This window comes from Pteropus medius, unplaced genomic scaffold (assembly GCF_902729225.1).
Source record: "Pteropus medius unplaced genomic scaffold, Ma_sr-lr_union100, whole genome shotgun sequence".
NCBI classification, from domain to species: domain Eukaryota; kingdom Metazoa; phylum Chordata; class Mammalia; order Chiroptera; family Pteropodidae; genus Pteropus; species Pteropus medius.
In genome coordinates this window covers 569,228-595,203 of record NW_024354498.1, presented here as the reverse complement: position 1 = coordinate 595,203, position 25,976 = coordinate 569,228, and the positions used below count along the sequence as shown (strand labels likewise).

General features: G+C 40.9%; 1 protein-coding gene across 1 annotated transcript in view; it reads left to right on the top strand.

Moving 5' to 3' along the window:
• Positions 1-25,970, top strand: part of PTCHD1 (patched domain containing 1) — a 50,844-nt gene extending 24,874 nt beyond the window's left edge. Inside the window, exons 2-3 of the mRNA XM_039852263.1 lie at positions 12,042-12,702; positions 24,142-25,970. Of these exons, the coding sequence (XP_039708197.1) occupies positions 12,042-12,702; positions 24,142-25,796 (2,316 nt within the window). The 3' untranslated portion in view covers positions 25,797-25,970. The remainder of the gene's footprint in view (positions 1-12,041; positions 12,703-24,141) is intronic.
• Positions 25,971-25,976: the final 6 nt, after the last annotated feature.

The following is a 25,976-nucleotide window of genomic DNA, read 5'->3' as shown; positions in this document are numbered from 1 at the left end:
GTTCACGGAGCTCGATGTAAGATTTAATAATAGTTACTAATAAATAATTCATCGAATGGCTGAATGGGAAGATCCTCACGCATCTGGCCCCGGTCTCCCCTCCAATTTTGTATTTTGCTGCGCCCCTCCCCCACTGCTACACGCACATGTGCACGTGTGCACACACATACACCCCAACATACTAGACTCCCTGTACACCCACTATACCCTTTAGCTACTCCTATCAGAACTGTAACCCTTCTTGTTTCATCTGTGTTAACCAAATCTGAGAATCTGACTAAAGTCCACTAGACTAAGTTTCTTGAGGGTAAAACTACGTCGTAATATTCTTTACCTCCTCAGGGCTTATATTAATGTCCAATAAGATGTAGACACTTAATACATGTTGAGTAAATAGTTTGTTGCTCGAATTGCAGAAGACTTTCTTTGCATGACCTCTAACTCCCAACAAAGCAAAAGTGCTCTAGCGTCCCACCTGCCACCTGTCTGAGACCCATCACAGATTTCATATCTGCAAACCTTCAAAATTTTCATCGGCCAAGTCTGTGAGCCACTGTCATCATTAAAGCAAGACAGAATCACCCAGAGTGACATCTTTTGGACATGAAAGCAATCTTTGCTCCTGGCTAGGTGAAGCCACATATCAGTGAGACAAGCAAGTGGCAGCCATCTGTCAGTTCCAGAAGGGCCTGGAACTGGTGTGCTCAGGTAAATGGAAAGTTCTAAGGGTACTATGGAAACACGCCACCTCTGCAATGGTGAACAGAACTGGGCTACACGAGAGCTGAATTCTGAAAAACAACAGAGCCTTGACATGGAAGGAAGCTGCAGTGGCAGGAGGGTAGATGTGGTTGGAAATAGAGATGGAAGGAATTTTCCCGGATTCCTTTCCTGGAGGCCTGTCCAATGACAGGATAGGGTATCATCATCACCTGCAATAGTCAAGGTCCCATCAGCAGTGATGGGTCTGCAAACCAAAGGATTGCCATCTCATGCCCACTGCGAGGCATAAATGGATGAAGTCCATCAGTGTTCCCATCCTCTGAGACGCTCATAAATAGGGAGAACATCCTGCTCTGCTTGTGATGGTCCCACTTTATCCTGGTGTTCCTGTGGAATTAATAACGCCCTCTTACACTCTCAAAACTTTTCCAGTTTGGATGATAAATTATACGGCCACCCTACCAACAAACAGCGTTAACAGCAGGGGGGAAATCTTCAAATAGACATGACATTGGATATAACTACATAGGAGTTTTTATATTAGTTTCTAAACTTTTCTGTATTTTTTTTTTTGAAAAAAAACTTTTCCCTTCCAAAAAAAAAAGAAAGAAAAGAAATCCAACAAATATACAAGAAAAGTCAAACTACTCTATAATTAAGCATAACACATAATTATTTCACTACCCAATATCCTACCTAAATTCTTTTTCTGCTCTTATATCTGGTAGGTTATAGTGTAACTATATCAGTTTGTGTAACGAGATCAGCCATTTTGCAGTATGTAAACGACAGGGCTAAATTCAATGTCACCTGTTTATTTAAGATGGAAATGATATGCATGTAGCACAGTAGCATTTGGGTACAAATGAAGTATCATTCAATGTCACCAGAGAAAATATAAATCAGCGAGAAGGAATAAACACTGAAGGTTCAGTCAGCACATCTTTGTTGGGTTTCTTCTATGTGCCAGGGGTACAGGATAGCGCGAACAAGTCTCTGCCTTCATGGAGCATATATATTCTAGTTTAAACTGCCTTTGTGGAGGGGTGATACCCAAATCCTGTGGCACCCCCAAATTCAATCCGATATTTTACAATAGTTCCCCAAATTGCCAGCCCCTTTCACTAACATGTTCTATACAGTATTTTTTTTTTCTTTTCCCATGTGTGTGGGGAGAGTCATACATGAAACATACAAGATGCAAAGGATGCTATTTGGACTGATGGAAGTCTTGTCTCTTCGCACATCTGTTTTCCTCATCTCCGGCTGGTTGCACATGCTTGTCATTGGTAACAGGGTTGTGGCTTTCTCTGAAGTCTCTGTCATAGATATCTGGCATTTGCTGAGCCTCACTATTCGGTACAGGTCAGTCTCGCTGCTTCTCCTGGGCTACTTTGTCATGTTTGACCCCTTGACTTTGTGACATCATCACCACTTTTAATTCATAACTGTTGCTAACTATCTCATGCTGTGGCTTAATCATGCTTAAGCCTAATACCCAAAAAAAAAAAAAACAAGTTTATCAATATCCAGATGGCCAAAGCAGAGAGATTAGGTGGTAAAGTCTTTACTTTGCCAAAGGAACTCCCATTAGGGGACAATCTTCTGAACCCAGGATTTAAATCTGGCCTGATCCACTTATGAAATTTGTGACTCTGGGTAAGTTATTTAAGCTCCTTGAGGCTCAGCTTCCTCACCTGTAAATGTAGTATAATACCCACCTCCCTGAGTTGCTTTGAAGATTAAGTGACATGATAGATGCAGCATTCTTTGCACAAAGCCCAATACTTTGTAGGTACTTAATACCTTTTAGTTTCCTTCTTTTGCCCCCACCATAGCTCCCTACCTAGTCTGATGTGCATGGTAATTTAACTGGGCAGCTAACCTGAAAAAGGTGGGATGGTTTCGGGCTGGGTGCTTATCCTGGAATTAGGGAGTGCCAACTTTTAAACACATGCTAGCCAGCTGTTCTCTTCAAATATCTGTATTAATGCATACCATTAATGCATACCATTTACTCTTTAGTCTCTCAGTAAAGATGCGAACGAAAATCTGTCACCTTTACATTTCATTGACTATACTTTTCAAAAGCAAGTGAGGAAGTCCCATCAGAGAAAAAAAAGTTAAAGGAAACAAGGCAAAACAGGAGAGAAATGGGGGTTTTTGTCCATCTATTTCGTTTTTGCTAACAAACTTTTACTCGGTACCGCTTGTGTGTCAGAGACTATATTGAGCAGTTTGCATTCAATTTCTCATTTATCTTCCAACAATCCTAATGAGATAAATATTATTATTTCTCCCATTTTACAGATGAGGAAACTTGAGGAACAGAGAGAGCTGTTAAGTAACAACTTAGTGCCCAGGGTCACACTTCTACTAACTGCCGAAGCTGGCAGTTGAGCCCAGGCAGTCTCTCTTTTTCACACGACACTATGCCATCAACAGTAGCACCTTCCAGAAGGTTCAAGTTTCTAGCAAGCTGAATCACAGGAGCTATCGTAGCCTTGACCATTTGCTCTATAAGACCTCTTTTCAGATCTGGAGGAGGGTAGCAGCTAAGACACTCCTGTGATGTTTAAGGTCAGTAACTTTGTGTGAAAACCTTGAGAACAGGAAAAATTATCTCCTGGGAGAAAATGCACTATCAGGCAATAAATACACTCTTTCATGAACTATGTCAAGTACTCGTACTTATAAAGCTCATGGTCCATCATTGAGGAGTGCTGTTATCATGTCATTAGGTGGAACTTTTTCTTGTTTCTTCTTTCATCAACCTTAATTTTCATTGTTCTCAAGCTCAGTGCCCATTAGAAACTTAGGAAATCCATTGAAGTAAAGATAATTGCCAAAGAGCACTTCTGATGGAGACGTTTGTTCATAATTTGTAGATTTAACACTGTTATTAATTATTTACATTTTCAAATATTTCAGGGATGTGGGCTCTACGGCATTTCTCTTTCTTCCTTAAGCTGCAGCTGCTAAAAGTGTGAATTTGAGTTGGACGAAGGGGCTCATGCCCACAGTATCTGCAGTCTTATTTTCGCTTGTGGAAAAGGGAATGAGTAGATATGTGAGATCTTTCCTAGCCCAAAACTATTGTATTTTTTTCTAAAAGCCTATCATGGTACCTCCAAATTGTCCTTTGGAAACCAAATTAAATTGTCTGCTATCCCCCTAGGGAGGCGCTAGTCCTGACAGGACTCGTGGAAAGGAGGAGGGGCTTGGCTGGGGAAAGAACAGACCCTTACTGAAGGTCAGTTAGGTGAACCACATCAAATTGTCAGGACTGAAGCACTTCTTTTTACCTATACAAATGTCAATTTCATATGGTTTAACCCAATATTAAATGCCAGGCCAGATACCTTTTATATGTTATCACACTGGATCCTCATAATGACCCCATGATGTCAGGTTTGTCCCCATCTTACAGATAATTAAACTGAATTAAATTCCTAAAATCATTGTATTAGTTTGGGTTTCCCCAAAAGTTGACCCAGAGTCAAGGGCTCAATGCGAGTAGTATGTCTGGAAGACAATCCTAGGAAGCACTGGTAAGAGAATGGCAACGTGAGGGAAGTAAGTTATAGGGACATTGTCCAGCCAGTTACTCTGTGGGCAAATGGAACCTAATCCCTCTGGGGAACTCTGGGAAACAGTGAGGAACATAGGCCTCAGAGTCACCTCACCTTGGGGACAAGGGACATGGGTATTTATGCACAAACTGATTTTAGTCATCAGTCCAGGCCACTTAGGATTGAGATAGTAGGTTAATGCCCCAGTATTTCCACATTTGGCTACAAGATTTAGAGCAGAGAAGTGGCATGGTATATGTTTGCTGGCACGCACTATAGTCGTGAAGAGATTAGCGCAGAGCCCAGCTATGTCTGCTATAGTCCCATGACAAGAACTAACAGAGGCAAGGTTTGAACTTGTGGCATTCTGAACATATAACTCATGTCCTTCCCACTAAAGCACAGGATGTTGTCGAGTCCTGAGAAAGAGCAGGGGCTCCAGGAGAATCGGGCATCGATTGTAAGGTTCTATCTAGACAGCTGTAAGACACTAACCAAACGAGAAATCATCCCATGCTTCCCTACCCTATAACAACAGTTGTGTAGCCCTTTAGTTTACAAAATGCATGCACATCCATCTCCTCATTTGGCCCTCATCATGCCCCTGAAACAGACTAAAATCCATTCACTCACAAGATTATTATATTCATGTTTACTCCATAACTATCGAGTGTATGTTCCAGAAACTATTCTATGTCATGGAGATATAGCAGGCCAGACACAGACACCAGCATGGTAAAACTCATATTCTAGTGGGGCAGCAGAATTAAGAAACAAAGAGACATATAATGTATGTATAATTGATGCCATGAAAAACATAAAACAAGCAAAGATGGTGGTGATGGCGAAGGCTGCTATTTTCTTAATTGGGGGTAGGGTCCGGGAAGATGATTACATTTGAGTAGGGAAGTGAAGGAAGTGAGGATATCAGGAGGAAGGACATTCTAGACAGAATCAAGAGAAAGAAGGGCAGTGTGATTAGGGCACGGTGAGACAAGGGTCCAGAGAAGTCAGCAAGGGCAATGCACCGTCTTGTTGGCTACAGTCAATCTTTACGTTCTGGCTCTCAGCGCAATGGGGAACCACTGGAAGATTTAGAGCAGGAAGCGGCATGGTTTATGTTTTCAAAGGTTCGTTTCTATTTATCTCTAACTCGTGGTCAGCAAGCCCCAGAACTGATACTCAAATTGAAGTCTTCTGACTCCTGATGCAGTCCGTGTTCTTCCCACTCAGGTCCACAGTTATTCTCCAGACCTGGAAATCCTTGATAGTGTTTTTTATTCTGTTCCTTGCATAATTTTTTGTGGTTTTGTGACCAAATCTTAAAATAGCTATTACCTGTTCCCCAGGCATTTGGCACCTTGGGACACCTTTTTGCCTCTTGGCCAATCACCTCTAATATTCTCCCATTTCAGAGAGCATCCTGCCTTCATCATCCAGCAAAACTCATTGAGCAAGCTTGACCATGACAATCAAGTGTGGACAGCAGGATAAAAAAAAGTAACCACTCTAATCAGAAAGTTTAATTTTACATATTTCCAAGGGTCTTCAAGATATCAAGGAATTTTTTTTGTGTTCCAGACCAAGAGAAATTTTCTCAAGACTGTGAGGAAAAAGAGAGTATTGGGCTGGTGGTTCATTGCACGCTTTCTCATCTAGACCAATGTGGAATCAGGCCAAAGTTCCTATGAGATACTGTAGTTGCCTTTTCCTTCATCATTACTATGTCTTGTTTCTAAAATTTCAGATTTATTTGCTTCAAATCCAAAGCTGCTTTTTCAGCCAAGGCTGCAAAGACACACGGCCTATTTGGGGAATTACAATGTGGCTCTCTGGGCTGTTTTTTAGTGTCAGCAGCCACAAAAAGAGGGTTACCCCCTGGTAAAGCAAGGAGAAAAAGACATATTCCACTCTCCCAGACCTGCACTGGCACTACAGAATTGACGGAGGTAACCATTTGTCTTTTGTCACCGCAACAGGTCAGCATGACACTAGGCACACATGTAGAGAGGAAGCGTGTAGATAGTCACTTGTTTGGCTATATCCACAGCTTACATTTGGTGTCCTCTGAACATGTAATATTTCAAAGCCAGAATATTTCTGTTCACTTATTAAGGGATGACTAACTTGCTTTTGGCTGCACTACAAATGAATCACGGTAACAATTCCCAACTTGCAACTTCTGGCGTTCTGATGTAATGCATTTCTATTAAAAGAAGAGGAAAGAGAGTGGGTGAGAGTGAGATCATGCAAAGACAGAACATAACACCAAGGGAGCTAGCGTAATTGATGAACTTCAGAGACCAGATCCATTTACTTCAAAGTGTTTTCTTGTATCCTGGGTGAGGCTACCCTGCCAGTCAGTTTCTACGCATTTACAATTGTAGAATATAGATCCGGATCAAGACCCGGAATTTGGAGGGATTCGGTGACGAAAATATTTCATTCGGGGGGTAAAAACCAAACATTCCTTGAAAGCATTTTTAAGCAATTTTGATTTAGTGTCGCTTTGAAGGTAATAATTGGGGCACATGATAGAAGATAGAAAGGCAAACTAACAACCTCCCTTTTTAAATTCTTTTAATAATGCAGCTTATCTGGGAGTGACAGAAGGAGGGGTAGGAAGGTGAGACGAGGAAGGGAAGGCAGCCTATAAAGGTAGTATCATCAGACTGACTCCCCCTGGGGAACGGAGGAACCCTCACCTCCACTGAATCTCTCCTCACAGGTGAGGTTGTTGGGGGACAGCTTGAGGTGCTAATTACCCTGCCTGGCAGAGTGGTCTTCCTGCCTTCCTTCTCCCTCTTTTCAGCAAGAAACAAAAAGAGCTGAAAGGTATTGGAAAAGATCCTCTGAACCCACAGGTATTCTTCCTATGTTAATCACCACTCAGAAGCAGACACTTCCTTCCTCCCAGATCCCTTCTGTACTCTCCTCTACAAGGTGCCCCTGCTGTCCTCTGAGAAGATCTGAGTGTGCCAAGGAGAGGCAGAGAGGAAATTAGACTCTGGCCCGTCGTGACCGGCAGCCCACACTGGCTTTGTCCCAGGCTCTGGCAGAAGGGGATTATAAGAGCCAGTGCCTCCCCAGAACGGGAAATCACTCAGAAGAGAATCTTTATTTTTTCCCAGTAAACCTCTTTTCCCTACCCTGTGGTTTTCTTTCTGGGTTTCATCTACTATCAGATCTGTCACTGACCTAAAAAAAAAAAGAACTTCAGTATGTTGTAAAAGCATATTTCAAGCAGCTATAATAAATCTCAGATTGATACTTATGAAGTTAACTTTCTAACACCTAGAATCTGACTGTATAGTTGGTGGGTGTCACTCAGCTCACAATTATGTCATGTTAGAATCAAAAGGGTCTGTCCATAGATTACTTAGACCAACTCCTGTTTTTCCTGAAAAATCTGAGACCTAAAGAAGTAGAGTAACATTCCAAGTATCTCTGACACTCCTACTTGAGCAGGAGAAGCCAGACTTGAAGCTAAAACTTCTTATTACTGGATTCCATTGTGCCCACGGCCTTTTTTCTTGATAAGCCTGTCTTTGAAAAGTTTTATTTGACAACTACAGAGGCTGGATAGAGAATAAGAAAAGTGAATAAGCTCAAAACCCATCCCCTTCATCACCTATTAACACTACCATGTAATACTGATGTCTAAAGATGAGGTTTGGTGGTTTGGATTATTTCTGGTCTCTCTTAATGGACTCCAGGCCCCAAATGTGGCCATCCCACAGCTCAGTCATATCCACAGTCAATCATTTGAACTAGGTGGGCTGACAATTATTCTTCCCCAAGTCTTCTTCATCCTCACTGAAGTTCTCAAGTTGGGCTAGTCGAGGGCTAAGCTTCCCACAGGGGAGTAAAGCGTAATTTAGAATCCTGCATTTGCCCTTTGCTAATTAGGTCATCTTAGGTGAGTTGTTGACATTATCTAGGCCTCAATTGTTCCAGCTATAAAATAGGAATAATGATATAACCATTTCCACAGAGTCTTGTATTGAGTAAATTTTTAAAACCACAGAAAGTACTTAGCAGACTAGTTACTATTACTACAATCATTCTTAACCTAAAGGATGATAACAGCAAAGAAGCTAACAAGTTAAACAGTATGTTCAGAGCCTTAGTATGAATCTCAATGTAACATGTAGTTCTAGCCTCTTTGGCAGCAAACATAATATTAATGAAAATACTGTGATCAGGATTGACATTAGATAAGGTTTTACTAGTATCGAGCACTTAGAGTTGTCTGCTGTTAGGCCTTTCCCATTATTTTGGACATTGTATCTCTTATGTGATGTTCCATATGTGAGTGTGAGCACCCTTAACTCAAGGAAATTATCCTATTATTAACAACACAGTAGATTTGATGATTATTTCTTGAATATGTGTTGAGCGAATAATCCAAAATCTATACACAGTTATAGAAACATGGATTATATGTTGATTCCCATGACAGAGTGAGACTATATTATGGGTTAGGACTATTACTTTGGGCCATTTTCTTTTATGAGAAGAGAGTCTCTTACCTAGCCCAAGAATAAGCTTGTGTGGATTGAGGGTGTCCATTTTGTGGACTGAGGTATCCTGGTCACCATTTCACTATCATAGTTCAATGTTTTCGTATCCTTCATTCTCCCTTCTACCTTCAAGAGCAAAGAGTAATTTAAAGGCAAAGATGAAGTCACTGTAAGCTAACTTATCATTTTTACCTTCCTTTTCCTTTCCAGTGCAGAAATTAAAAGTAAGTATAAAGGAAAAAAAATCATAATTGATCTCTGGCTTCCTTTTCCCCTGTGAACATATCTAAGAACACCTACTAATGTCTCTACCATCCTGAGTGGGGCTCCTTTAGGAAAGTAAATCGGGGTATTCTAAATCCCTTGCAGGTATATGTCCAGGTAGCATGTGCAGTGTGTCTGCCCATGGCTATGTGGACAGCCAAGAATAAATTGTGTGTGTACTTGATGTGTAGTCATAAGAACCAAAGATCAGAACTGAGTCATTTCAGAACTCACAGAAGGGAATCTCGATTCTCCTTCCCCATGCCTCTTGTTATCCTCTCACCCCTTATCCCACAGTAGAATCCCACAGACTCCCACTGCCGGGTGGGTGGCCTCAGCCAATACTCTCTCTCTGGATGCTTTGTCACTCAGCATCTCCATGCCACTCAGAAGCAAAAGTGACACATGTTCTACCCACCTCTCCATCGGAAATTCAAAGCAGCCTCGTCTCACAGCAACTTTGGTACTAAGAGTTAAGAAACCTTCTGTCTCAAACTTCAGCAAGGTTCTCATTTTCCAAGTCTTCCTCCAATGATCTGGTAGTACAGGGGTTAATATAGTGTCTGCTTTCTTTGGTCAGTAGTCCCAGGAGTCATAGCAGTAGATCTGCAGAGCTGGCAGATCACTAGATAGCAGGGCATGGTCATCTTAGAGAATGGATGGACAATATCCCCTTGTTATAATTGGGTTCGGCCTTGTGGCTTAACACCATCTTATTTGGCAATCTTTTTCTCTTGACATATTTAGTAATCACGCTAAGGGAGATTTATTAGACTATTAATGAGAGCAAACAATGTACTAAATATTACACATATGCATACTTTCAATACCACTCCTTTTCTAAATCTTTCCCCAAAGTCTTTCTTTTAACTCTTTAGCAAAACTCTTTGTCTTTAAATGCCTCTTAGTTCTTCTCCAGAATAACCTTTTATATTTTGGAATGTTTCTGTAGTTAGGAGTTCTTTTAATCAAAATTCACTGGGCCATGCTCAGAGAAGAATAGATGAGAAAACACTCTCACAGTTTAAAACACTGAAGATATTTTGCTCATCATTAATCTCAAAGCATCAAAACAAAAAATTTAGCATATGGTTAGAGTTTAGTGAAAATAGTCTCCTAGGAATCTCTAGGAGATGAGAGAGAGAGAGAGAGAGAGAGAGAGGAGAATATGAATGAGAGTGAAAATGAATATCAAGGAAAGAAGTCAAAATATTTCAGCCAAACATAATACAATGGCTTGTTTCTTGAACCTGAGGGCTGGTGCCCATGAGGAGATAGGAGGGAGGGCCACTGAGAACTAGGATTAACAACTCATGCTAACTAAAGGACCTTGATAGCTGGTACCCCTCAGACATTTTTGAAAGGTATAATAAGTATCCCACCCACCCTGGCACATGCATGGTAAAATATCTTAGCAAAACATCCGTCTAGAGCAGATTTAAGAGAAAATATATCTGGGTCGTGGAGATGCTCAGAAGGTTATGAGTTATAACAGCATAACCACAGTATGGCAACTCAGGATATTAAGCTTTATTTCCTTTACCTGTGAAATGTTCTCCTTCATTCATCAGATATGCAATATGGCTCTCTCTACTCTTAGGAGCCCCCACTCAGTGCTAGGCACCGTCCTAGATGCACTCATTTACTTAACACTCAACTACATGTCTACCGTTGGCCTCATTTTAAAGACTGGCCACAATTCACAGAGAGAAGGCCTTATTTTCTCACCTTAGACTGTAAATTACACATATTCCTACATATCTGAACTTGAGCACTTGTGATTTTTTTTAGGGGTGGGGCAGTGAAAGCATAAATTCAGGAATTAGTTGCTAGCAAGAACCTTCATTCAGCTGCTAGTATTGCCAACCTAGAGGTATATGGTCAGGAGCCAGGAGCACAGGTCCTGGAGCCATACTGCCTGGTATAGCCCAGCTCTCTCTTACTATGTGTGTGACCTTGGGCAAGTGACTTGGCTTCTCTGTGTCTCAGCTTCCTTGTCTGTAAAATGAGGCCAGTACTTGTACTTCATAGTTTTTCTGTAATGATTAAATGAATTAATCTGTATAAAGGGCCTAGAACTGTGCTTAGCACATTGTAGGGGCTGTTAAATGAGTGCTCGCATTCCCATGTGCACTTCGATCGCAGGCATAGATATAGGCATGGCAAATTTGACTGAGGGTGAGGTATATAGAGTAAGTTCCATTGTGCTCCCTTAGAATGATCCCTATGTATCCCAGCCAGGCTCTTGCAGTTATAGCTCCCTTCCCATAAAAGCAGACAAGGAAAGTCAGAGAGTACAAGGGCCCTCAAGGTGAATATCTTGTCTTTTATGGCACAGAGTGATTGAATTGGATGGGGAAATCATTTAGCTGCCCTACAAATCGGCAGCAAGAGATGGGTCGGCTGAGGACCTCTGCACTTAGAGCTGCACCTTAGTTCACTTTTTACATTACATTTTCAAGAGGGAAACTGAACGATGGACCTATATAAGATTTTCAGACATTTATAGACCAATTGAGTCTCAAATAAAGAGCACAACTTGTAGAAATAATACTGGTACTTTAACCCAGCACTTCTCAAACTTTAGCTATGTCAGAATCTTCTGGAGGGCTTGTGAAAACATTACCAGGCCCCACCCCAGAGAGTCTGATTTACCAGGTCTGAAGTGGAGCTTAAGAATTCTCATTTCTGACAAGTTCCCAAGTTGAACTGATGCTGCTGGTCCAGGGACCACACCTTGAGGACTACTAGTCAAATGTGTGTTACTATTTGTGATGTAAGCTTATAACATTTCATTTGAACGCTTTAGAATAGAGATGGCATGAGTGATTCTCTCCCGCCTCTCCCTCTCCCCCCCCCCCCCCCCCGCCAAATAGATATTTGAATCCACAGAGCTAATGTCACTTATTAATGTCTTATTTTTGGTAATAAACACTGACTTTCATTTTTTTCCCCATAGTTGCATGCTGCTGTGACCAGGATCCAGGTTCCAAGGCCTGGTTTCAATTACACATTTGCTCACATATGTATCCTGAATAACGATAAGACTTGCATCGTGGACGACATAGTGCATGTTCTGGAGGAGCTGAAGAATGCTCGGGCCACCAACCGGACCAATTTTGCTATCACGTACCCGATCACTCACTTAAAGGATGGGAGGGCAGTGTACAATGGGCATCAGCTTGGAGGTGTCACCGTGCACAGCAAGGACCGGGTGAAATCTGCAGAGGCCGTCCAGCTCACCTACTACCTACAGTCAATCAACAGTCTCAACGACATGGTGGCCGAGAGGTGGGAATCCAGCTTCTGCGACACTGTCCGACTTTTCCAGAAATCTAACAGTAAAGTCAAAATGTACCCTTATACGTCCTCGTCACTGAGGGAAGATTTCCAGAAGACCAGCCGTGTATCGGAACGCTACCTGGTCACCAGCCTGATCCTGGTGGTCACTATGGCCATCCTCTGCTGCTCTATGCAGGACTGCGTCCGCAGCAAGCCCTGGTTAGGCCTGCTCGGGTTGGTGACCATAAGCCTGGCCACTCTCACTGCGGCTGGGATCATCAATCTTACTGGTGGGAAGTACAATTCCACCTTCCTGGGAGTCCCTTTCGTCATGCTAGGTAATTACTGCCCTTCATTTTTCTGTTTCCTCCTGTTAGTGGTGGTAACTGGGTTCCTAAGAGGCAAGGAGTAGCCATCTAACAATTTCGTTTCATTTATAGTGTCTTCTTTTTGCCCAAAAGTCATGGGCCCAATACTGTAAAGTACTGGTGGTCAATAAGTAGCAACCATATCTGGTAAATGTGCCCGAAGTCCAAAGTCCTGGGTTCCAGCCCTGGTTCTCCATTAAGTAGCCATGTGGTATTTAGCAGATAAACTTCTCTGTGTCCCAGTATCTTAGGTTGGGCGTCCCCAGAAGCAAACCTTGACACAAGGATTGAGATACAAGTAACTTATTTGGAGGTAAGCCCAGGAAGCCTAAGTGTGGGGTTCAGGTCATGAGACAGGGAAGAAAGATAGCTCAGAACATGTTAACGGGCAGGTTACTGCTATGGGCACCTGTGGCTCAATCCCACTGGGGACCTTTGAGAGATCGTGGCGAACACTCCTCAGAGAGGTCCTCCTTCAAGAGTGAGGAAGCTTGAAGCCGGACTGTGTACCTGGAAGTCCTGTGTATGATTCGGTGAGGGCTCTCCCCAGGGTCGTTAAATACCCCAGCACTTTCTAGGGAGGACTGAGCACATTCCTGCAGCTGGAGAAATCCCTCAGGTCACCATGTTGGTTGTAAGAAACCTTCCGTGAGCTCCAGAATGGTGAATGGGAGGGCACATGGGTTGGGCACTGACAGTGTCTGCTACCTTCAATTTCCCCACCCTATGGATAGAGTGGATATGAACATCGCACGAAAGGACATAATAAATGTACAAGAACTTTGAAAGCAACAAGTGAGACGTAAATAGGAAGGTAACTTTTTTCCTGTACTTGCTATGAACTCAGGAGAATGTTTCAAAATGGTGGTGTGAGAGTCCCGCCATATTCTCTCAAGGGGGCTGCATGAATTTCCTGATAGAGATCATGCTCAAAACAAAGCCACAGCGGTCACAGTATAACTTCAGTTATTCTGCCCGTCGGTATTGAAGATGGCATGCCCGGCAAACCTGATGGCAGGGTTCTTGCAGGCCAAGGATTCAGATGTTTAGCTTTCCCCCTTTTCTGTGGCAACTTCTCATCAATTCCTTTAGCAAAATCAAAATGTCATTTAGACTCAGATACTGACATAACAAATGAAGGGGCACTTTTCGTTGACTGAGAAATAACTATTGTTGAGTTCATCAGTATGCCTTATGCCCACCCTGTTTGGGGGGAGTAGAAAAGAAAAGAATGTACTTGGGACATCTCAGCTGCATTATGGTTAAATGATAACCAGGGCTGGCGGGGCTGCCAGGCCGCAGAATTGCATGCTGCCTTTGGTACTCTGTGGCCTGCAGGAATTTAGACCTAGGCAATAAACATATACTAATAGCTTTTGTGAAAAAGTGGGGCACTCACTGTGCAGAGACTGAGCGAGCTCCGAATTTACCAGGTCAGTTTACTCATCGCCGCAGAATGCAACAGAAAGAGACTGCTGCATTTTCTCCCGACTTCAATCTGTTAAGAAGGCAATATAACTTGCCTCTTTAAAATAACTCCAAGACTAGTGGGTAGATTGTGGAATACAAGGCGGTTCCTTGAAGAGTGAGTAAGGACTGGGTATTAGTAGCTTCTTCAGAGGCTTGAGTCAAGATTTAAATTAACATGTTTTTTTTTTTCATGATTAGTCACAGGCTTGGGGTTTTTTTAGCTTTTCATCTTAAAAATACAGTGTTTTTTGTTGTGATTGTTTTTGGGGGGGGAGGTGCAAGATAGACAGGAATAAAAAGGGGTGGGGAACTGAAGGGAAACAGTAAGGTTCTTAAGGTGAGGAAAAAAGAATGTCGCAGCTAGAAAAAGGACTACTGTTCTCGGTTTTATGACGCTGTAGGTAGTAACCAGTGAACTCAAAGTATGATACAATATTTGAAGCTCCCGAAAAACTAACTGCACTAAGTAAAATAAATTATAATATTTAGAGCTTTTTAATATTAATTTTTAAATATAAAATCGTAATATTCAAAACTTCTTAAAATTAATTTCACTAAAAATCAGTTTCACTAAGTAAAATAAAATGAAATAGTCATAACATCTCTAAGTTAATTTTATTAAGTAAAATAAATTACAATATTAAAAATTTCTTAAAACTTATTTTTATACTTTTTAGAGAAGTTTGAAATATTATAAGCAAAAGTGAACACAAAAAGAAATACACCAGATAGTACTGGTGCAGGGGATGCTGCAAGAGATGGGAAGACGCTGTTAACAGGAGAGTGTGTTTCAAAAAAAAAAATCCAGAAATAGTAGTGCCACAACTCTGTAGAGACTGAGTATCACAGAACTTTACGTCAGAGTTCAAGTCAGAAAAATCTGGCATTTGTGATAAAAGAGGCCATGAGCTGCAGGTACCCAATGCTCTCTTGTTTGCAATTTGTGAGGAATGTTACAGGCATTGATTTGATGGCAGTTTTCCCTGCTGACAGCCAGTATGCAACCTTTCTGTACATTTTCAGTCCAAAGAGATTTCAAATTACTTAGTCACAACAAGAAAGGAAGCTACGCATTTTAGTAGCTAAAGCCCATTTGCAATAAATACTTTGCACCATGTAATGGCTGCTTAATATGCTCATAAAGCCAACAGTGCCTGGATTTAGGATGGTTGTTACCCTTCTGTATTTCTCAGATAAACTCTTCGCTCTCAGAGTTTGATTGTAAAATAAAATGTAAGCAAGAGCATAATTGTAAATGTTGCATTCAGGGCCAATGTTTAATTCTGGTTTTTTGATGACCAGTCCTACAATGCTAAGAAATATTTCAAATGACCAAGAAGAATTACAGTGCTAAAGGTTTTGCACTATGAGTCAATAAACCGTTTGTCCAGTTTTTAAATATATCTGTAACACAAAATGGCTATGCTTAAACGAAGCAGATTTAATCAACATTTCTTGGTTTTCTACGTTCTATAAATATAATATCAAATAAAATTTAAAAAAATCTATGGCCTCATTCAGAAGGAAAAATACCTTAGAAAAAGTCTCTAATACAGACATTCCTTAGCTGGCAATTGGTCTATAATGTGATAAACATTACAGATTTTAAATTCAACAAACTAAACATTCTCAGTGTGTTGCCGGTCACATAAGGCCAGATCCAACCAAATGCCAAAATGGCAGTAGATTTAGAATGGAAAATTTTAAAACCACGTGTGTCAAACAGTATTACCCTGACAAAATTCCAGGATAGAAAAGAATTTGGATAAACTCTGAAACTTCGCCATAATGGGATGTGACTGTGTGTTTCTAGCCAAGATGATACGTGACATCTCTGGCAATAAGAATATATCCTACACAGATGAATCATTTTGGCAATGATGTAAGCACAGATACATCATGATTTAGAATGTTTTTAATCAGTGTCCTGCATATTAGACCATCTCATTTCTGCCAAAACCCCTGTCCATATGAGTCAGATCAGTTTATTTAGAGCTGAAATCTTTAAAGGTCTACAGTATTATAAATGCTCATTGACATTTTTTAGTTAGTATAACTTGGAAGAGTTTATTTCATCCATACCCCTTATGCATAAAGTAATAGCCTTTGTTTCCAAACTATACTGACATCAGGTATTCAGATATTTGAATTGCCTTTTGTAAACATATGGCCGTCATCAATTTAATCTGCTATGAAATTTCCTTTAAAGGATGAGGATTTACACCATTGTCCTACAGTTGGGTATGATTTAAGAAATTGGCATAGGTTTTGTACGTGCGAACTCTCCTTACAGGCTTATATTTCCACAGCTTTGCTGATCAGACATAAATCAGGAAAGGAATGGAATGTTGGAGAATATAGAAGGGAACAGAAGGAAGGTTTTCCTTCCTCCTTCAACTGGAAGGTTTGTTGCTTCATGTATATTCTGACCAGCTAAAAAGGGAGAACTGAAGTCGTAGTGACAGTTTGGATATTACTTTATATGTGGTAATCTAATTTATAAAGGTTGTTTTACATTTATCAAGATCCAAGCATCATGGAGATTGGAGAGAAAAAAATATTCTTCTAAAGAAATATTCTTCAAACCCTTTCAAATGTTTGGGATTTTGAGAAGGTCAGATGCCAGATCCAGAATGCTCTCTTCCTTCAGAATTATCCAGCCGGGCCCTCATATTCAAGGATAGGAAAGGAAGAAAGGATGTGATTAAGTGCTAGGAGGAAAATAATAGCAGGGATGTTTGGCTTCTTTCAGGTATATATGTTCTGAGATTATCTGTACTTAGCAGAAACCAGAAGATCAGGTTCAGTTCTCCAAGAATTTGTTCTCATTTGATACCACCTGGAATATGATGCAGTATATGGAGCTCTCAGGCTTATAAAGGGGTAAAAGTTCTTGTGCAAGAAATGTAGTTCTAACTGAGAAATTGGAACTCAGTTATTTTCGCTCTAAACTTAAGCAGACCTGAAAGTATCTGGTGTATTTCTAAAGCCATGAGAAATATGGGGGGAAAATCATCCAGATAATGATAAAGTTCAAACCATTAGAAATTGCCAATATTCAACCATTTTTGACCTACAAAACCGGTACCAATATCTGATCATTTTGAACTACAAAAGAGGTAATTTCTTATGGTTCAACCTAATACATCATTGTAGAAGTCCGCTGTTTGCAACAATATGCCAATCTACATGATGGAGTAGAAGTATATTCGAATGCTGTGAAAATATTCTGTTTAGTTATAAATCATTAATAGGTTCAATATATTCTAGAAAAAAACTGGTTTATAGGCATTTTGTTGGTCTCATTTTTGTTTATATCTGATTTGAAATAAGAGAATAATTCCGTTCAATATTTTCAGAGGTTTTTTTTTTTTCCTGAAAATCTTATTTGTAATGGTCTATGATCACTGTGGGATTAATTTACCAGGAGATTGTGTAATCTAGTTTTGTGGATAGTTCTCAGCCTTTTATTCATATGTTCCGCCAATCATATTACATACAGTAAGGAGTGGGTGAGGAAAAATAGGTTTGGAGAGATGGAACGAAGCATGTTTTATTGTTTTATTCTTAACCATAAAGAAGACAAGAACAGGACTGGAGGCTCAGGGCCAGGAAGGCAGAGGTCAGTTAGGAAGAGGAATGCAAGAGCGCCTCCTCTTTGACCCAGGTCTCCTGGATATACTCTGGGTGGTCTAGCCACCTAGTTTAAGGAATGAGGGAGTGGCAGATTCCACAAAGGCCAGGCAACAAGAGGCAAAATCAGGACACTGAGCCGGTAAAATTAAACCAGGAGAAACACCTAGTTTGGTGTTATATTTGGACTGGTGTCTCAGAAAGTCACTGCTGGGGCTGGGCAGTCTTGACCAGATGGGTCTACTGGAGTTCCCAAGTTGATTCATAGCCAGTGTCAAGGAAACCCGGCATTTCACCTAGGCTACTGCACCAGCCAAGAACCAGAATATGGACGGAACCCAAGAGAGGGATTCTAGCACTTTCTCTGCATTGATTTGTGTAGCAGCACTAGCATTTCTTTTCCTCACCAGTAAAATAAATTTCACATCAGCCTGCTATTCATCATGTTGGAGTGTGTGTGTATGTGTAAGTAAGCTGGGTGCATAATATATATATCACATTAGCTATATTATATATCATATGCAATATGATATATTATACAATAAGTTCATGTTGTAATGTTATATGCATTTTATGTTTATTAACATGTATATATTGTTTGAATGTTTGAATATAAATACTATTTATACATTATATAGTATATATTCACACATTTTATATGTAAATATACAAAATATGTTTGAATAGGATATGCCTATATACATATATTTATATATTACATATATCTTCTATATGCAAAAGTATTACACAATGACCATAGCATATATTATGGGCCACGTTTGTACACATCAATTTTATATAATACATACACACACACACAGTATGTAAAATACCTTATCTATCTTTAAACAAGGAAGAACTATTAGCAAATTTATTTCTTGGACTCTTATTTGTAGTTCTCTAGTGAAAAAAAATCATTTCTCAGATTAAAACCCAGTGCTATGATTAGAATTACCAGAATGAGACAAATCTCTGGTAGAAAGAATAAAATGTGTATATTCACCCTGATATGAACATCCGTCTTAACTTAAGCAGAGTACACCTTTACTCTCACTCTTAACTGTGAGACAAAACAGGCTATGATAAACCAAACATTTCGGCGTAGCAAGTAAATGTTTATAACTGGTAAAGTGTAAATGTAACCCAATTAATGAACTTCCCCCTGAAAATAGATGTTACTCAATACAGACATATATACACTTCAAATTTCTTCTCCAAAAAAAAAAAAAAAACCCCATAAATTTATATGGATGTCAAAGAAAAGCATTTTATAAATGTGAGCTACTTAGTAAAGCTCATCTAAGAATAAATCTGTTTTAAGCAGATTTTGCTCATGCATTCATTATACTCTATGGATTTTCTAAAAGGATGTAGCAATTTTATATCCACATATGAAATTTGGCACTGCCCAGGCTTCATCGTCTCCTGATATTAAATGGGTTCACATTAAAACTGAAAGATCATCCGTCAGCAAGCCATCCCATTTCACCTCCTCATCTTCTCAGCTATTCCTTACTTTGAGGAACTCAGGATGAAGAAATCCTGCTGGTGGGGAAGGATTAAAATGTGAGAAGTACCCAAGGCACCTCTGTGCTGTGGCTGTGTATGCCGGAGAAGGCAGGAGAATCTGGGCCTGAAGAAAAATCTGTCTCACAAAATCCAGATGTACAAAGTAGATCAGTTTGCCTATGACTGTTCATTGGCAGAAAAATTAACACATCGCCCAGACTGCCTCTGATAATAAAACTATTACATACGTTTAAAATATGATTTACTTTACGAACAACTTTCCAGAGGTATATCTACTGGGTAAACTTAGGTTAACTCTCAACTATTTGTTAGTGGATTCCTATGTTAGTAGATTATAAACAACCCTGAAGGCTTTGGTCATGCCTCAGGAAAGGGTCTGGATGAGAGTGAGATTTAATCTGTGAATGTTCCTGAGGCTCACCCTAAGTGACTGGAGGATTAGGCAGTTGAAATTTTTCCACCATTAGTGTTATTTCTCATCTGTGCAGCTTTTTCTCTTCATTGGCTCCAAAGCCTCAAAGTTAACTGCACATAAAGATATACAATTCTTTGGGAAAGAAGACAAATTATTAGCTTAAATCCTTTAGTATTTGATTTTACTAGATGACGGTCTCAAAGTCTACTGCTAATAAAATTTAAATTGCACTCCTGGTACAAATTGTGTCTGAACATTGGTGAAGAGCTCTACTGTCCTCATCCCAGGGCCTGGCTAAAAGCCTGCGTTGCCTCAAAGCATTCACTTGTGAATAATTAGAACTTGGACCTGTGTGTGTGTGTTGACACATACTGATAGGCATGTAACTATACAGACATGCAATGAATCGAAATAGAAACAAACATCTCGAATGTGTTTTTAAAAGACAAGTGAATACTTTAAAAGCTTCTTTATCTTCAGAGTTTTATAGAAATCAGTATGTGTTGTTTAACAGTTCCCTTTGGCAACTGTTCAGCCTTAAACACTGTGACGGGAAGAGAGAGAACAGCCTGGGATACTGGTCAGTTCCTGGCGCGCTCACTGTGATAGAGTCTTTTACTTCCAGGTCTCGAGCTGTGGACCTGCCCCTGCGACGATAAGCCCTGGTTCCCATTACCGCCACAGGGTCTCTGGTCACCGAGGGCTTAATGTTTGGAACTTACTGTTTAGGTAGTTCCCCGCATGAGCACTGCTACCAGGGAGTCCTCGTGAACAGGCTTAGACCGCTGGAGATGGAAATGGTCCCTTGCCAAAGTGATGCTCTGTGCCAATGACATAGGCCCCTTGGTTAGATTTAATAGGGAAGCTTATAGAGGTCTGACTTCATAGAGGAAATTTACTAATGAATGCAAAACAGACAGCAAGACTTTTGATTTTAAAGCGCCTTTTAAACATGGGGGCGACAACATCCAAACCTCTGAAAAGTATCTTCGATCCACATGCAGTATCTGTTTGCCTACATCTGCAATGTTTGGCCTCAGAGTCCTGCTTGCTGGACCCCAGTCCCAAAGTCAAGAGAGCAATGGATGATGGTGATGCTAAAGAAGGGAAGCAACTGGCAAGAGAGGAAAGTGGAGAGGAACAGAACCTACTTAAATCTTTCTTCCCTGCCTTTCCTTGATTTCCACTGGCCCACTTTCTGAAGTGGCTATAAAAGACAAGGCTGGCTGGAGGAAAAAGCGTAAAAGAGTTTGTCCCTGTGAAACCCACCTGCTTATGATTTCCAATTCACTACCTCCTCATTTCTACTCTCTGTGCCGTTCCCTAGACCTAAGGGAAGCTGCTCTGAGGACACGTGTCCCAGAGGGGTTTACAGTTAAAAGAACATCCTTGAAAGTCAAAATCAAAGGGAATTCAGCTATAAATATGGGCAGAGCAGGCATCCCACGGTGCAGGGCATTCCTCATATCCTAAAGCTCCTGGAATATGTCTCCCCTTGAGTCCAGACAAGGAAACAGGGGCCCTACAGTTCAGCTTTCCTTTAGGATATTAGACCGACCTCTTCAACATAAATACCCAGGTGTGGATCAGCTACAGGGGCAGCTAGGCACTCTGGGCTGTTAATCCCTGGGAGGCACCTGTAGCTATGTTGGCATTCATTCCTCCCTTAACTGAGCCTCCAGAAGGAGAACCAGTTATGGTGTAGGCAGTCCTCCCTGAAGTCCAAAGAGCTCTTTGAAGACACTGAACAACTCCAATTTGGAGTTTAGGATAGAGGCATTTGTTATTGAGGTGTGGCTTGAGAAACAACAACCTAGGCCTATCAAGGAGTTGGCGTTGTGTGTGGGGGTGGCCTTTGGAGGCAAGCAATGATGACTAACAACAAATGCTGAGTGATCAGCAGAACAGATTCTGTCTCAGGGCCTCCTCTTCTACCCTCTGCGAGTGTCTGCGCACACACCCCTGTAACAAGAGGAACAAAGGAAAGGCATAGTTTCCAAAATCCCTTAAGAATAAAATCAGAATTTTCTCTGGAACTGCCTCCCAAAACCAAGAGCGTATGTGAAAAGTGCCAGGACACAATAAAAATGATCAAACTATAGGACGAGGCATTTAAAATGCAGTAACAGAACTCAAGAAACAGGCAAACAGCTTTTCTTGACTTTGATTATTTTCATTCTGGACCCTCAAGCCTCACTCGTTTCACCTAATAGCTCTGTTAAATCAAATTCCTTTTCTCAATTAGTTTCTAAGATTATTCAACAGCAAGGTAAGAAATGGATTCTTATTGTATTTTCCAACAAGAGTCAGGATCAGATAATGTCATCATAAAACATTACACCGATTGAAAAAAAAAGGACTGCAAAACAGATTGATTTTAAATTCTGTTATATGACTAATTCTAATACTGCTTTATTTTTTTTTACCATATTTAATGATTCAGTACTAAAGCCCTATTTTGAAATTTTTGTTTCTAACAAATACCGTAAGACATTCCATTTGCCATTTTCAGTGAAACTCTAAATTGTGTTTTGCATATCAGAACTTATTCTACATGGCTCCAGATGCAATGGTCCATATTGTTTCCCCAGGGTACAGATGCCTCAGGAATATTAATCCTCCTTTTGCCATCATTGTCAAGGGATCAGTTACTTTTAACCAAAGGTCAGTTGGGCCTTCCTGAAAACACAGCGGACACAGATTTAATAGTTTTCCCTCTTGAGACTATATGTTAACTACCTAAAACTCAATTAACAACAGGATGCCAGTCAACGAGGATGCTTTTTATTGCATGTCTGGGGAGTTCAGGTGCCTCCAATTTAATGGGGGAGGGGGGGCACAGTGCTAGTTATCAAATTGACAGCCTTGACCTGACCTCTAAAAATGGCTGGAAAACGATGCCCAGTAAATTAAGGTAAGTGCCAAATCCCTCTGAGGAAACAGGCCTATATATTAACTATAAAATGGGCATTCAGGTCTGAGGCCAAAATTTCACAATAAGGATATAAATACCAGCCTGGACACGAGGGCAGACGTGCACTCAGTTATTGTATACACAAGATAACAGTGACTCACTTCACTCAGCAATACGCTTGGCTGGAGATTTTAAATTCCTTTTTAAAAACAAGACTATTGTACCACAGGGTAAAGATTTTATTATTCTCAATAATGGGATTGAATAAGGCCAAGGCATAGAAGCAGAAAATTAGATCTGCTCATCCCAGTGCCAAGACAGGGGCTATTGAAAGCCACAGTGGGTCACTTTGGTGGGCTTTCCAATGTTGCAATGGCACTGGAAACCCAGGGAGGTCTATCGGAAAGTATCTGGCTTCAACCAGGAAAGGTGAGAGAAGTCCAGGTAGATCTGGTCTCCGGCAGTAGAATGGAGTCAAAAAATGTACTCACCTCTGCCATTCCAGTGCTACTGGAATGCTAACCCAGGAGGCAAAGGCACTAGTTGAAAGAGGTTACTGACCTGGCTCTCTTCCTCAGAGGCCATTGCCAAATAGTGAAGAGAAGCCAGCAGAGTCACCACCTGCTTGATACGTCATCTCCGAACAACCAAACTTGGTCAAACAGATCCCTGAAGACAAAATCCAAGCCATAAGCCTTCAACCTGAATTTTAATTTTTATCAACTGCAGGGAGAGTTCATTTGAATCTTGTTCCTTCTTTCATTTTTCCTATTCACTCAAACTTGTTCCTACTTATTTTGCTTCAGTCTGTTTCTCAGATTTATCGCTTCCTGCACTGATACTTAGGGAAGAAAAAAAAGAGGCTGTGATTTAGGTTCCTGTCAAGGCTCAAATTAAATACAGTGTCTCTTTCTCCCTGAAGCCCTCCACTTGGCCTGGCTTAAATGAGGTGATGAGACGTAACTCAGAACCCTCTGCCCACTGCCCTCCTCTGAGCTGACCTCCAGCCAGACTTGTGGGGATGACAGGAAAAAAAATGATGAGTGGCCAGGCATCTTTTCTGGAGTTTTCTACCAACCAAGATACTCTGCAAACTGCACCAATGACTCTAAATTATTGATGTATATAATCCCCAAGAGACATAGGCACAAGTCTACTCAGCTTTCTATAGGCAAAAGTCCATCCAGCTTTCTTCAGCCAGAAGAGAGTATGAAGATCTTAGCTCTTCTAGCTGCCCTTTCACTATCCATTAACATTTCCGAGTCACCAAAAAAACACGGGCCTCTCCCTCCACAGGAGAAATCATTGGCGTTTACCTGTCACCTGTCACCACTAGGGCTGGTTATATTTCCCTTGACCCAGTAAGTTTCTCCTGACCAAGTTGATTCCTCTCTCTAAAGAGATTAGTCTTTTAAACTTTCGATCTGGTCTTTTTCTGCCCCCTCAGGTCATGGATTATATGGGACTTTTGAAATGTTATCCTCCTGGAGGAAAACTAGAGAAGACCAACATGTTAAAGAGAGAACTGCAGCAGTCTATGCAGACTCCATGCTCTCCTTTTCTCTCACCACTGCCATGTACCTGGTCACCTTTGGCATAGGGGCCAGCCCTTTCACGAACATTGAGGCAGCCAGGATTTTCTGCTGCAATTCCTGTATTGCAATCTTCTTCAACTACCTCTATGTACTCTCGTTTTACGGTTCCAGCCTGGTATTCACTGGCTACATAGAAAACAATTACCAGCATAGTATCTTCTGTAGAAAAGTCCCAAAGCCCGAGGCATTGCAGGAGAAGCCGGCATGGTACAGGTTTCTCCTGACAGCCAGATTCAGCGAGGACACAACTGACGGTGAGGAAGCGAACACTTACGAGAGTCACCTATTGGTATGTTTCCTCAAACGCTATTACTGTGACTGGATAACCAACACCTATGTCAAGCCTTTTGTAGTCCTCTTTTACCTTATTTATATTTCCTTTGCCTTAATGGGCTATCTGCAGGTCAGTGAAGGGTCAGACCTTAGTAACATCGTAGCGACTGCGACACAAACCATTGAGTACACTACTGCCCAGCAAAAGTACTTTAGCAACTACAGTCCGGTGATTGGGTTTTACATATATGAGTCCATAGAATACTGGAACACTAGTGTCCAAGAAGACGTGCTAGAATACACTAAGGGGTTTGTGCGGATATCCTGGTTTGAGAGCTATCTAAATTACCTTCGGAAACTCAATGTGTCCACTGGCTTGCCTAAGAAAAATTTCACGGACATGTTGAGGAATTCCTTTCTGAAAGCCCCTCAATTTTCGCATTTTCAAGAGGACATCATATTCTCTAAAAAGTACAATGATGAGGTCGATGTAGTGGCCTCCAGAATGTTTTTGGTGGCCAAGACCATGGAAACGAACAGAGAAGAACTCTATGATCTCCTGGAGACCCTGAGGAGACTTTCCGTCACCTCCAAGGTGAAGTTTATTGTCTTCAACCCATCCTTCGTGTACATGGATCGATATGCCTCCTCTCTGGGAGCCCCCCTGCACAACTCCTGCATCAGTGCTTTGTTCCTGCTCTTCTTCTCAGCATTCCTGGTGGCAGATTCTCTGATTAATGTCTGGCTCACTCTAACGGTTGTGTCCGTGGAGTTTGGAGTTATAGGTTTCATGACATTATGGAAAGTAGAACTAGACTGCATTTCTGTGCTATGCTTAATTTATGGAATTAACTACACAATTGACAATTGTGCTCCACTGTTATCCACATTTGTTCTGGGCAAGGACTTCACAAGAACTAAATGGGTAAAAAATGCCCTGGAAGTGCACGGGGTAGCTATTTTACAGAGTTACCTCTGCTATATTGTTGGTCTGATTCCTCTCGCAGCTGTGCCTTCAAATCTGACCTGTACACTGTTCAGGTGCTTGTTTTTAATAGCATTTGTCACCTTCTTTCACTGCTTTGCCATTTTACCTGTGATACTGACTTTCCTGCCACCCTCTAAGAAAAAAAGGAAAGAGAAGAAAAATCCTGAAAACCGGGAGGAAATTGAGTGTGTAGAAATGGTGGATATTGACAGTACCCGAGTGGTTGACCAAATTACAACAGTGTGATAGTGTCTGCTTGTTACGTTTTCACCCTAGGTCTTATTAAGAGCAAAGAGATTATGTTAGTGAAACAAATTTCAAGTTTTTCTTTCTTTTTAAAGGATAAGAAACAGGCATTGCCAAAAAAGTAAAGGACAAGGGGGGGAAATGGGCATTGCATATTTTCAGTCTTTAAAACAAAATGTT